Source organism: Salminus brasiliensis, chromosome 17 (assembly GCF_030463535.1).
Source record: "Salminus brasiliensis chromosome 17, fSalBra1.hap2, whole genome shotgun sequence".
Lineage (NCBI taxonomy): Eukaryota > Metazoa > Chordata > Actinopteri > Characiformes > Bryconidae > Salminus > Salminus brasiliensis.
The window spans coordinates 16,096,532-16,110,667 of NC_132894.1; the positions used below are offsets into that span (position 1 = coordinate 16,096,532).

The 14,136-nt window shown below is 43.7% G+C and overlaps 1 protein-coding gene across 3 annotated transcripts in view; it reads right to left on the reverse strand.

Moving 5' to 3' along the window:
• The window catches only part of LOC140537673 (uncharacterized), a 138,514-nt gene that overhangs the window by 41,213 nt on the left and 83,165 nt on the right, over positions 1-14,136 (reverse strand). For all 3 annotated transcript variants that reach the window (XM_072659829.1, XM_072659830.1, XM_072659828.1), the window contains 3 exons: positions 13,786-13,844; positions 13,629-13,693; positions 3,652-3,792 (listed from right to left, as the gene is read on the reverse strand). In XM_072659829.1, the coding sequence (XP_072515930.1) occupies positions 3,652-3,792; positions 13,629-13,693; positions 13,786-13,844 (265 nt within the window). The remainder of the gene's footprint in view (positions 1-3,651; positions 3,793-13,628; positions 13,694-13,785; positions 13,845-14,136) is intronic.

The window sequence follows — 14,136 nt, forward strand, 5'->3', positions numbered from 1 at the left end:
TCCTGACACTAACTGAGTGACCATGCAAGAAGGAGACTAGTGAGGGAGGTCAGTAAGACATCTATGACTACTCTGAAATAGTTCAACTGATGCTGCCACCACCATGCTTCATAGCGGGGATGATGTTTGTGATGATGTGCAGTGTTTGCCGTCCACCAAGCACAGCGTATAGTTTGATGAGATGATGAGAAGTCTCTTTAGATCAAAGAACCAATTTCCAATTGACCTCAAACTGTCCCACTTGAACTGCCTCTGGGTGAACTGCAGTCGAGACTACATTTTCTTTGCCACTCTCCGTTAAAGCTTTGACTAGTGAAGAACCAGGGCAACAGTTGTCTCTCCTATGTCAGCTGCACAAGCTTTTAGCCATAGGTGTCTTCAGAGTAGTCATAGGTGTCTTGGCGGCCTCCCTCATTAGTCTCCTTCTTGCCCGGCCACCCATGTGTGAGGATGGCCTGCTCAAGGCAGATTTCCACATGTGCCATATTTTTTTTTAATCCATCCCCTGACTTAAACTCTTCAATGACCATTTCTCAGAGCTGGATTGACCAGGAATACTGATGAACCAGTGACTGGACATTCCAAATGGAAGACCAGATCTCCATTTCACTAATTGTGAATAATAGTAATAGTACTACACCAACTAACTAGACCAGTCACATTTAAAGTAGGCGAAAAATGATGCAATCATTTTTATTAATTTTGTTTAAGGGTAAATTCTTGCATATTGACCATGTGAGGTTTGTTGCAAGACGAATGAGATTTGTTTCTTGAACCAGGCATATCCATACTGGTTGCCACAGTAACGACACGTGTGAGTACACTGAGAATGGAGAACTGGTCAACATTAATGAGCTTAGATGTTGATGTTTACTGTTACTTAATGACTATAATTAACTAACAACAATCACGCTTTATTTCCAAACACCACTTGTTCTCAACTACAACACAAACGGAATATGGCATGGACCCGGTTTATCAGTGGATAAAGTGAACTAACAGGCTAATGGGATCTTCCAATAATATTCACAGACAGAATTTAAGCTCACATCTTTATCACATCCTTTAATTACAAAAAAAACTTACAAAACAATTTATTTGGATCTGACTAGTTTGACTTACATGTCTAGAGTTTTGAAGCAGATTTGAAATCATATTCAAATTCATATTGAATTCAGTTAAAGAAAATTTAACCTTTCAACACAGCTCCCAATGCATCTGTACAATATCTATGAGGTATCAGTGCTGCAAAGGTAGAGGTGGCCAATATGACAATATTTTCTCATATTTTCATATATGTTCATAATATGCTTTTGAGGATATGGTCAGTGCTTAAAGACGTTTTTGGGACAATAGGTCCTGAATACTAGATTTTTTTTTTTCACTAGATTTTAACATTATTTCATTAAATCATTATAAGTACCACTGGAAACAAAAGAACATTCAGGGAGTATCGTGCTAGTGTCCCTTTCAATCATAGTTTGTGTACCAGTCTTTATGCTGCCAGCCAGTTATTCTGATTAAAATTATTTATAGCTGAAAGCATTTGAAATTTCAGGAAGTTAGTAGACATTAGTAAATAGTATTAGTTCTGAAACTGCTGAACCTCAAGTAAAATCAAGATAAATAAAATAAAATATCATGTAAAGCTTACAGAGCTGTTTCTGAATTAATATGGAGTCTGTTTAAAGATCCCCCCCCCCCACCACTAGTTTCATATTAGCATTACTAGCTTCAACATGCTTTGACAGATCACTCAACTGAGTTGACAATACCTTATGTTCACAAAGTGTGGACATCTTACAGAGTCAGTACTTTTTCAGTTCAGATTGTCTATGCTGTTTAGAACGGAGTACTGTGAGAAGCACTTCAAAAGCTTCAGTTTGTGTCTCTTCGTGGTGGTTTTGAGGTATGTTCTAAATAATTTCCCTGCTGTAGAAGCCGTGCATTTTCAGCTTCAGCCTTTTAACAGATGGTTTGACATTTGCATCCAGGATTTGCCATTTGTTTGTGGAAATCATTCTCCTTTTCACACATGCACTACTGCCAATGCCACTGGCAGCAACACAATCCCAAAACACTGTGACGGATTCACCACCACGCTTCACAGTTGGCAAGAGGTTCCATTTTCATAAAAATGTAGCTTCTTTTTTTACAGCACTTCTTGCTAATACTCAGCACAGCACTTGGTACCTGGTACTTTGTATTGTGTCACCCATTGGGGTAAACTGATACTACTATTTGCCAATACTATACAATGCCATTGATTGATATTTTAGAAGTAAAAACTGTAGAATGTGTCACTAACATTTCTAAATAAACAAAATGTACATTTTGAAAATCTGATTTCTGAATCTGAGACAAGCCTACTTTTGCCGTACTGCCATTGACTGCATAGAATCATCAATGGAATTTCAACAATAGGGGGTTTGGGACCAACATATATGCTCTTCATTCTGAAAATGTGCTGTGGTATAAAATGACCCCGCCTGGTAAAAGACTCAAGCCTTGTGCTCTGAGCCTTAAGATGTAGACCACAGATTTACTAGTTTTTAGATGTGAAGGGCCAAAGACCTCATCACGCCACAGTATAGATGTTGGCTGAGGTTGTCGGCCGGCTCAGTAGCGATGTTAATAGTATATCACAGTATGTCTTCGCACCACTTGCCTTTACAATAACAATATTTTTAAGCAAGGAGACCCAACTTCAGCTAACCTAAGATTATATCTCCTCCCGGCAGCAAAAAACTGAGTCGTCAGACTGTCAGTACAAGAAAATGTCTCTTTTAGGCAAAGAGGCAGTCCTTGTGCACGCAGTCAATCAGTCAGCCAGTTAGTACGCAAAACTGTCTTTTCAAAAACACTATTAACATTTCAAAATATTCAAAAACAGTCCATAGATGGAAACTATGCAGCAAACACAGCTATGTTTTAAGTAGTCTTTCAGTCCAGACTGAATTTCTGAATGAACACATTAACACATAAATATCTTAAAGGTCCAGTAATAGACAAAGCAAAGCTTAAAAAAAGGAACTATGGCAGTCATCGCAGGTGTCACGAGTGCACCCCAAGAAGAAAGAATAAATTACAGGATAAAACGTAGGCTGCGATTGCATATGTTTGAAAAATGTGACAAGGAATTTCATCAATACGCACAACCTTGACTGCTAGCAAATGTTAGAGCCAACACTGGCTCCAATAAACCTTTTCAAAGTCTGACAGTTTGGAGTTGCTCTTTATTGCACGTTGTTTTATTGAGCTATAACATTCACAACAGAAGGAAGGAACAAAAATAAGATTCCTCGGCTGCCTAACCTTTCGGATCCGATACCTAGAATAGTTACAAGCTCCATCATCTCCTCTTTCCTCAACTTTCGGTGGATGTTTCACTTATTTCCGCAGGAATCTACCGCATATTTCATCAACGGTTCTAGCGCTGTGTGCTGAGTGATTGAGAGAAAGGAAATGGAGCGAGTGGCCTATTTCAGACAGCATTAGGCACCTAATCAATGCCAACCATAGGCAAGACATGAAAGAGAAGCCATGACACATCCGGCCCACTTTATACTGAGGGAGACTGGGGAAGGTGTGTGCACACAATGTGCTCGCTGTCCGTGTGTATGTGCAGGGAGAGAGCGTGTGTACACTTACTTCTCCAGGGAGATGTTGGAGTAGATAAATGTGTGTGTCGGTAGAGTGGTCTCCATCCGGGCCGCGCTGGTATTTAAGGGCCTCTCCTCCAGGACGGACTCGACAGCCATCTGGGGAACAATCTCTAACACTGCCCAACACCTGTACGAGAGAGCGAGGGAGAGGGAGAAAGAGAATGAGAGAGAGAACAAGAGAGAGAGAGAGAGAGAGAGAGAGAGAGAGAGAGAGAGAGAGAGAGAGAGAACAAAAGACAAATTCTCTCGCTCTCTCTCGTGTTTCACAGGGGATCTGTAGCTCTCTCCAAGACTGGAGACTATTCCCTGTGAAGAGCGAAGAGATAATGAATAAAACAAATGAATAAACACTGTAAAGTTGTTCCAGAAACTCTGCTTAATGAACACGAGATGTGATTATTTCCCTTGTGTGGGGGTAAATATAGTACATGATTTATACAATAAGGCATTAAGAGCTTCTACACCTGCTTAATACCTCCTGATTAATCTCGGCTCTCAGAACAGTGCGTTTTCATAATGCTCAGTTTTCAGTTTTGTCTCTTTTCAGGTTCTAAACACTAAGTGTGAGGTCGGGACACTGCTTAAATTAGCAATCGGGTTCAAATTAATATGTACAGGACGACTGCCTTGGCGCCTTGGTAATATGCAGTAATTGGCGAAACATCTGGCGATTAGGAACTTTCACTTAATGCCAACAATCTACGGTCCTGCACAGTCCTTCCTCCCCCCCCCCCCTCCAACTACTATAAAGAGCAACCAATGCAATGCAAGTCAGGTACACGAACAAGTACATGGTGGAGAGAAATTATGTCCCTGCAGGACCATGGTGCAACATGCCTTGAATGTACAAACACAGAACTAGAACGGAGGTAGAAGAGTACAGTACTTCTGTAATACCGAAGAAATTTATCCTGGCAGTGTGCAAGTAGATGCAGGGTGGGAGAATCAACAGAGATGTGTGTCTGAGTGTTTGTGGGTGAGTGTAAGAGCAGTGAGAAGGGTAGGGATGGGCAGTATAAGGGTTATACTGGATACTGCGATATTTTATATGTTGATGGTAGCTCAAAATGGGGAGGTGTTTGTCTGATGTGTCAGATTTCTGTTCTGTCTGTCTGGTACATGGCCAAATAAGCCCATTCCCCCATGTGCATTTAAGAGAGCAACAGGGTGAGGGGCGCTGAGGGAGCTTACTGATTGGTGATGTTACAGGTGGTGTCAGGAAAGAAAAAAAGCAGTCTGAAGCAATGAAGCAATGAAGCAGTCTACTAAATGTGCCTGAAAACAGAGGACAACATTGCTAAGACCATTCAGTCGACTTTATGCTCTCAGATATGGCAATAAAATAATACTATATATATAATAATACAATATAAAAATAGTGATATTCAAGTATCCTCAGTCCTCAGACCCTTCTACCTAGCTGGTCCTCATTGTTGATGTAAAGTCAGAGACAGAAGCTCATCTGTGCTTCTCATCTTCTAGTCCTTTATCAGTGGTCACGGGACGCTACCCACAGGACACTTTTGGCTGGATAATTCTGGCTGGTGGACTATTCTCAGTCCAGCGGTGACACTGAGGTGTTTAAAAACTCCAGCAGCACTGCTGTGTCTGATCCACCTGGACCAGTACAACACAAACTACTAGCACAAATACTAACTAAAATACTAACACACCACCACCATGTCCGTGTCACTGCATTGCTGAGATTCACCCACTACCCAAATAATACCTGCTCTGTGGTGGTCCTGTGGGGTCCTGACCAAGATGTACATATGTATCAGAGACACACCTGCTCCTTGTATTCTATATGCTTTGGATTGCTGAGGCAACCAGCTATTGTATGCCTACACTCTCAGGATCAGGCATTTAACCAGCATAGAACACTATAGCTGATGACAGGGAGTTTTGTTTTATGCCTTTCCAGACACTGTCATCTTTTGGTTGTGAGAAACAAGTGTATGTGTGTGTGTGTGTGTGTGTGTGTGTGTGTTTTTCGGTGGGGTGGGGGGGGGGGTAAGGGGTATAAGAGTTGACTTTGGTTTGTGTTGTTATTATTCTTGGAGGACAGACGCGCTGTCAGTGCCGCCATGCTCCTGCGGCTTACATAATCACAGTCCAGTGGTCAAAGAGAAGTCATTATCATAGGACACAAGTGGCTCTGTTCGCAGCTCATGTGCAGAGCAGGAGCCGGTGCGGCAGACAGCTCCTCTTTAGCCCCGGTACCTGGGTGTTCCGTACAAAAGAGGATTATTCTCAGACCTGTTCCTCTCCCGCTATCTCAGGGTGAAAATTCCAGAGAAAGAAAGAAAGAAAATGGGTCAATGCCAGGCATCAGCATGCAGCTGCAGCATATTAATGACAAAGTCGGCCTGTGACGGATGAGATCGCCCCACAAGGGCTCTCTCTTTGTCTCTCTTTCTCTCTCTCCCTCTCTCTCCATCTTTGCTACTACTACTCTCACCATCACCTCTTTCTTGGTTACGTCCACTGTCTACTCTCTCTTGGTCTCAGCTACTTCCACTTCCTTCTCTCTCTCGTTTTCGACTACTTCCACTTCCCTCTCTCTCTGCCTCTCTCTAGGCTACTTCTGCTTCCTTCTATAATTCTCTCTTGGTTACTTCCACTTCCTTCTCTCTCTCTGTCTCGGCTATCTCTACTTCCTTTTTACTCGCTCTTGGCTACTTCCACTTCCACCTCTTTCTTGGTTACGTCCACTTCCTACTCTCTCTCGGTCTCAGCTACTTCCACTTCCTCTTCTTTCTTGGTCTTGGCTACTTCCGCTTCCTTCTCTCTCTCCCTCTCTCTAGTCTGCTTCTGCTTCCTTCTATCATTCTCTCTCTTGGCTACTTGCACTTCCTTCTTTCTCTCGGACTAAGCTACTTCCACTTCTATCTCTCTTCGCCTCGGTCTGAGCTACTTCCACTTCTATCTCTCTTCGCCTCGGCTACTTCCACTTCCTTTTCACTCGCCCTTGGCTACTTCCACTTCCTCCTTTCTCTTGGTCTCGGCTATTTCCAGTTCATTCTCGCTCCCTCTCTCTTGGCTACTTCCACTTCCATCTCCCTCTCTCTGTCTCTTTCTCTCTCTCTTGCTCTCTCTTGGCCACTTTAATTCCTTCTTGCTCTCTCTCTTATCCACTTCCTTCTCTCTCTACTATGTCTACTTCCATTTCCTTCTCTTTCTTTCTCCTCCTCTGCTGCTTCTATTTCAATTTCTCTCCACCTCCCTCTCTCTCAGTTTCTGCCTGCTTTTCGCCCTCTGCCAGTTTTCTTTCTGTCTTGGCTAATTCCACTTCCTTCTCCCACTTGGCTACTTCCGCTTCCTTCTCTTTCTCAGTCCTGGCTACTTCCACCTCCTCCTCTCTCTCGGTCTCGGCTACTTCCACCTCCTTCTTGCTCTCTCTCGGATACTTCCGCTTTGTTCTCTCTCTACTACGTCTACTTCCATTGCCTTCTCTCTCTTTCTCTACTACTTCTGCCTCCTTTTTCTTTTCTTTTCTTTTTGATTTTTCTTCTTGTACTTATCTCCCAATTTCCTTTCTCTCTGCTACTTCCATTTCCTTTTCTTTCTCTCTCTCGTCCTCTGCTACTTCTACTTTAATTTCTCTCCACCTCCCTCTCTCATTCTTATGCTCTCCATTTCTCTCTCAGTCGACGGCACCATCTCTCTCTCTCTCTCTCTCTCTCTCTCTCTCTTTCCCTCTCTCTCTCCTACTCTCCCGTAGCAGTATCCTCTCTCCTCACTTTTTTTCTATTTCAGTTTTCTCTGAACCTACACCTGCACTCTCACTCAGTCTGACTCTGGCAGGCTAAAGAAATAAATAAATAAGGCTTGGCGGTGTTGGAAGTGAGCTGAGAGAAGCATTGGGAGCAGTTCAGAAGGGACCTTGCTCTGACTGCAGAGAATCATGGCAGACAGTATAAGCCGGGGTAGCCAATGCGCTTTCGCAGGACTTCAATCCTACAGCCTTTATGGGACTAAACTGCCTGTGTGCAGAGTTCAAGGATGGGGTCGGGCCACGAATCAATAGCGCACAGCGGTCTGAAATAAACTCCTAAACAGGAGCTGGACCAGGAGGGATCAGTAAACTGGTGGAGGTATAACTGTTGGGGAAGATGGATGGATAGCACTTGTGTGCGACGGGAAGATGGGGCAAATGCAAACCAGATATCTGAACTTCAACAGAGTATTCCAAGGTGTGGAAACCTCTCATAATAAAAAAGCATTATATCCAGCAGCTGTCACGATGATAAATGGGAAAATAACCGGTTAAGCCTGCTGCTACAAATATTGCCTTTCTTTAATCAAGCATCTGGAATAAAGGAGCAATATGAATACGTTGGGAATATAATGACATTTTCCACACGTGTAGGAGTCAATTTAAATACCTTCCGGGCTACAGTGGGCCTCAGAACGTCCGTGAGCCATACTGAGATGAAGTGGCCGGGTGTATTCTTAGCAATGCATTGATTAGTAAATAGCCTGCAGACCAGGGTTCGCGGATTGTGGCTGTACTTGGCTTTAGAAAAGAAAGGCCTCTTTTTAACAGAGTAGCACAAAGAGTAGCACGGTGAAAGGGCTCCTGAGTCATGCAGAAGCACAAAGTGAGCTGGAAACAAAAGCAAGCTGGAGTAGGCAATAGAACGCCATGTTAGCCAGAGGAGAAAAATAATAATATACTGAAAGCAAAAGTGCTAGAGCTGAAAGGGTAAGAACGTATGAGGTAAACTCCTTCTGAAAGGCATGGTTTCAATGAAGCCCAGAAGAAACTGGTGCGGAGCTCAGTGGAGAAGCTGAGGTCTTCGACACGTGGTAATTGACCAGCTTTGTGACAGCTGAGGGACAGATAAGAGAAACAACGCCAGAATCTCTCAGCTGTCCTTCAGGTAGCATCAGAGTGCTAACGTTAACAGCGTAGCTGTACCCTGGGAGGCTATCCAAACAGCTTACCTCCACGAAAGTAGGAAAATGATTCCCAGCCCTGTGTATTCTAATGCGCGGTAATAGCCGAAGCAATGTCGTTCAGCCATCTTATTCTGCCATCATGCCTTCCAGTCTCTGGGTTTATGGCACTCCTCAAAGGATGATGTGTCACCGGTTGATGGCTTCGGGCTTGTTTAGAAGACTCCCTTGTTTGATAAACAGGGTTGCGTGACGAGTTCGTCCGCTCAGACTGCGGCGGAGGGTAGGGGTCTCATTCTGGTGACAAATATGGCATGGCGGGAGTCGCCTGCAATAGCTCATCAGCGGCAGTCAGCTCAGCCGGAGTCCTGCAGTGATCAATGTGCAGCCGGCGCTGGGCCGCACGGCCATTAATGATGCAGCCGCGGGGCCGGCTCCAGCGCTGCCACTTGCTCACTGATGACTCAATTACAGTCGGCGCAGGACAGCGTCCACCTAAAGCAAACCGAATCAAAACCACAGGGCATTAGCCACGTCGTTTGTCTGAGCGCTCCCCTCGCTTGGCGGATGACAAAGGAACGAGGACGCTAAATGACAAAACGGCGCCACAGAGAGAGCAGTCGGACGCGGGCTGACCCGAGTGGGAGACTGGAGCATGCATATGGCCAGACTGCTGACTGGACTGACGGATCTTCTACAAGACCACTGGCTTGTACTACGTTGTTACGTGTCTGATCTGACAGCAAGGAAAAGATCCAGCACCACTTGTTACCAAGAGAAACTGATGTAAGTGCTAGTAACTAATGGAAAGCAAAGGTCCTCTGAGTAGTCTGTAAAAGACAGGGGAAACAAGCACACGCAGACTTCCAAACCAGCACAGGCACTGGTGAGGCGGAAAATGAGGAGAGGCATCGTAATTAGTTTTTAAATTCAGGTGGGCTATTTTGGTGAGGGGGAAATAAGGAGGTCTAGGTCTGTGTTATGACAATGAATGTGCTACACAAAACCAATAATTCTGCACAAACAGTGGCAGGTAATGTCACCTTCAGTCGGGGCTGTAATTAGAGTGTGACCATGGCAAGGAGAGAGGTGGAAGGAGGGGGTGCACGGAGGGGGCGAGAGAGACATAGCAAGAGGGAGAAGAAGGAACGATATGAGCAAACTCAGAAACTGTTGGCAGCAGAGAGACAAAAAAGGAAGGTCCTCTCACTTTAACCTGTAATTTTAATACATTTGTTCAATTAAAACTGAGTTTATTGAGTTGTGTTTCAATTGAAAAAAAAGCATTTTTATTAAAAGACTAAAAGAAATTATTAAATTGGGTTGTTATTGTAATAAATTAGGTTATTTTAATCATTTATTAGCCAGAATTTCTTGAAACACCTGTTCTTTTTTGTAAGGAGAACAAGGACACTTGCTTCTGCTGGTTTATTTAGTTAGTCTGACTCTTTCAGCAAGTTTACATTCAGCAAGTTTAATTAGTTACATGAAGTGTGCTTTGTGGAAAAGGCCCTCTGGGTCTAGCCTAACATCGATTTTCAATTAAAACAGAAAACACTCATTTTAACAGTGATTAAACACACTGTTACAACTAATAGAGCCAACCCTGGATAATAGAACAACTCGAAAATATGTGCTATTGTCCAGATTCCACATAATCCACACACAGCGTACTACAGGAAAAGCACACAGTGTGTTAACCAGCCTAGCACGGTCTGTAAAAATGGATGCCATTTAAATCCATAAATGTGTTGAGTCACTACATGCTGAAATTTACCACAACCCCAAGACACAACAGATCCACCCACATGCATCACAGCGGGCAAGGTGTTTTTTTCCAGGAGTGAAAAAAAAAAGGACTTTTGGGGTCCCGGGTGGTCCAGCGGACTAAGGAGCTATCACTGTGATCAGAGCTTTGTATTCTGATCACTCTGCTAGCCATTGCCATCCCTAGCCATCTCTAGGGTGGGTAGATGGTGCTTCCCTCCAGGCGTGTTGGGTGCCTGGTGTCATCGCATCGGCGTCAGTTTGAAAAAGAGGTGTGGCTGGCTGTGCACGTGTGTTGGTCTCGCCCTCACTAGTGTCAGGGGTGTTGCGCGTGATGGATGGGGGAGGGAGAGAGTACGTACGGGTTGGGTAATTTGCGATCTAAATTGGGGAAAAAACGTATATATATATATATATATATATATATATATATATATATATATATATATTTTTTTTTTTTTTTTTTTTTTTTTTTTTTTTTTTTTTTTTTCATTTTTTTATGGACTTTTGCATGGGGCACATTAATGATTTTGTTTGCTACGAAAACACTTTTTTAGCCAGAAAGGCTGTGTTTACTATGCCTCAAAGACAAGAAAAAAAGCAAAAAATACGGCCCACTGTTCAAAATCAATTGAAGAAAGGCACGGCTTTGCAAAATTAACCCCTAGAAATATTACACAGTCATATCACAATATTATGTGCATTCCTGGTCTGGAATGAACTCAGCCCATCAGCTCCACTGGCCATACAGGAGCACTATGCACTGTGTAGTTCTGTAATTACAGACTATAGTCCATCTGTTTCTCTGCATACTTGATTAGCCTCCTTTCACCCTGTTCTTCATTGGTCAGGACCCCACAGGACTGACCACCACAGAGCAGATCTAATTTGGGTGGTACTGCAGTAACAATGACATGGTGGTGGGAGAGTGTTTAAACACTGTGTCCACTTAATTAGACCCTCCTACCTAATTGGTCCACCTTGTAGATATAGAAAAGTCAGAGATAGAAGCTCATCTGCTGTGGTACAGTTTGTGTTGGTCATCCTCTAGTCCTTCCTCAGTGATCACAGGACACTGTTGGCTGGATATTTTCTGGTGGGTGGACTGTTCTCAGTACAGCAGTGAAGCTGATCATTCTCTGTGGTGGTTCTGTGGGGTCCTGACCACTGAAGAACAGGGTGCAAGGAGGCTAATCTAGTAAGCAGAGAAACAGAAAGATGGACTAGAGTCTGTAATTACAGAACTACACAGTGCTCCTATATAGTCAGATGATGGAGCTGATAGAATGGGGTTGTCATAATATTCTGATATAACTGTGTGTATATGTAAGGCTGAATAACGACCATGATCTGCTGCACAACGGCCTCCGCAAACTGCGGCAGATATAGAGGCAGATGTTGTCAAATTGCCTCGTGATTTGAAGCATGTACAGAATCATTGGGGAGCATGAATAGGAAAAGGAAAAGGGCTATTCATTAGGGACATACGTTATGAGCAGAAAAAGTAACAGAACATTTAATAAACGCGGTTCCCACATTCCTGGACCAGATTTATTTGTTAATCCGTTCGTGGATATGCTTCAGTAGATTTCAAGTGAAAAAAAAAGCGTTTGGGTTCTCGTCCCACTGGAGGCAACACTACGTTTTGGGGTGATAATTACATTTCAAAATTATGAGTCAAAAAAAGGGAGAAATGAAAAAAAAATTGCCTAGCGAGCCGACGAGTCGGCCAAGTGCCCTTCGGAAGGGTGCCAATAAAGCAACTCTGAACACTGTGTACTTCCCAATGGTGATCAATCAAATGTGCATGGCTTGTTTTGGTTGTCTGCTGCTTATATAAGAAGAAAGTACAGCCCATTCTCTCTATAGTTTCACTCCATCAGGCATGCACATAAGGACATCCTGATACTGGTCCATTTAGTGGCACCCGCAACCAAACACTTACTGCTTTTATGTGTCAAATCAAATTCATTGTCAGCGTAAAAGCAGAGCACGGAGCACGGGACAAAGCCAAAATTATACTCCCATGCAAACCACATGAACAAAGTAATTTAGACGAACAACCCCACATTTTGCCCATTCTTCCCTCGGTATGAGCTCGAGTAAGCCAGGCTCACTGTATTTGTTTAGAGACAAACACTATGTTCATGTGATGCGCTGATTTATGGTGTGGGGGTGGCAGTGCTGAAAGCACATCTCCTGCTATTCTGATTAACTTCCTTCGTCGCTAAAAGACCAGATGCAACCTATTTGCGAGATGCAAATGAGCTAGGCTGAAAGCTGCCACCCGCTGAAAGAAGTGAAGGTGGCTGACAGCGGATATAAAACTTCATTGTTGCCCGGAGTTACAATATAGGCGTTTTAGAATGGCTGGCCAGAAATGATTGTGAGTAGAGTTCAATAAGGAAGAGGGAACGGCGCAGGGGTGGAGTTAAATCAAACGGCCGCGTTGGCCGAGGTGAGAGTAAATACGTTTGGATTACATGCGGCAGCAAATCAAATAATGCTCTCTGGCGGTAGTAACTCATGCTAGTGCGGCATAGCCTGCTGAATCAAATGCTCTAATAACCCCGGACCCAATTCATCAGGCCGGCCCTGATGAAATACACCAAAGCAAACGCTGGCTAATATTTCGGCATTAGCCACTTGTAAACAGTGCACTTGCTATATGAATAATACAAAAGGGGGGGCTTTAATTCCCTGGAACATGTACGAACGAAACCAGCTTGAGGCCATGTATTGATACGGCCCTGTCGGCAACAACTCATGTAATCCAGGGTGCTGATGAGGTGTCGGAACGCGTTCAGGGGCTGGGAGAAGAACACAACTGCGGACTAAAATAGCAGAAAATCACAGGAGTGGACAGAAGCCCCCCCAACAGAAGCACGCCCCTGATGGGAGATCTCATCACTTGGCCTACTCTCTTTTCGTTTCATTTGCTCCCCGATAATTGCTTTGGCTCTCTGAAGTAACAAAGTGCTGATTGCTAACTCAATAGCTTCTTTACAAATGATTAGACGGGATGGCAGTTTTTTGGAAAGGCTTTCTCAGGCCGCACTGGACTGAGTGAGAGGAAGAGAGTTTCTGTCTCGCCCTCTCGCCTCCAGTTTAAGCTTTTTTCTGGGTTGGACCAAAAGGGCACTGTGAATATGCTGGCATTTCTCAGACACTTCAGAGAGGCAAGAACTAACATCAAAGCCTTTGATAGCGCCTGAAACAACATGTACATTTAATCTCTTGCTCTTTTGGGACAGGTTCTGTCATGCATAAATACATTAAAGGAATCACGCTTACCATAATACATTCAGAACTGTACATGTAGCAAGGCCTCCCAGTACAACTCTTCTGAACCACATCACCTGTCAAAAAACATGGCAAAGTGGAATTGTTCATCCTGGAAAGCTTCACTTTGAAGTGTCATGCAGAGTTAGTATCATTTAACTGGAGTTACCTGGGTTCTGTTGTGGGAAATTTTGGAAAATAAGAACGGCATCACATTCACAATACCACCTAGACACACAGAGAATACAAAAATATCAGTTAAATAAAGTTTTTACGTATGAAAATGTCTGGGGAATCAGGTCTGAGCATTCTCCGAAGTTGCCCTTTAACACGACACGTGTGCAGCTGGAGATTTTCTGTGTTAGACGCACTACAGGAAAATGCTCTGTGTGGTTTAGGCAAGGGGCGAAGGCTGTGTAGCGCGGGAATGAGGCACGGCAGAATGCATGAAAGGACGCAAAACGTTGCTCTTTTCACACATGGGCTCACTCAGACATTACCTGGGCTTTGTACTAGGGGG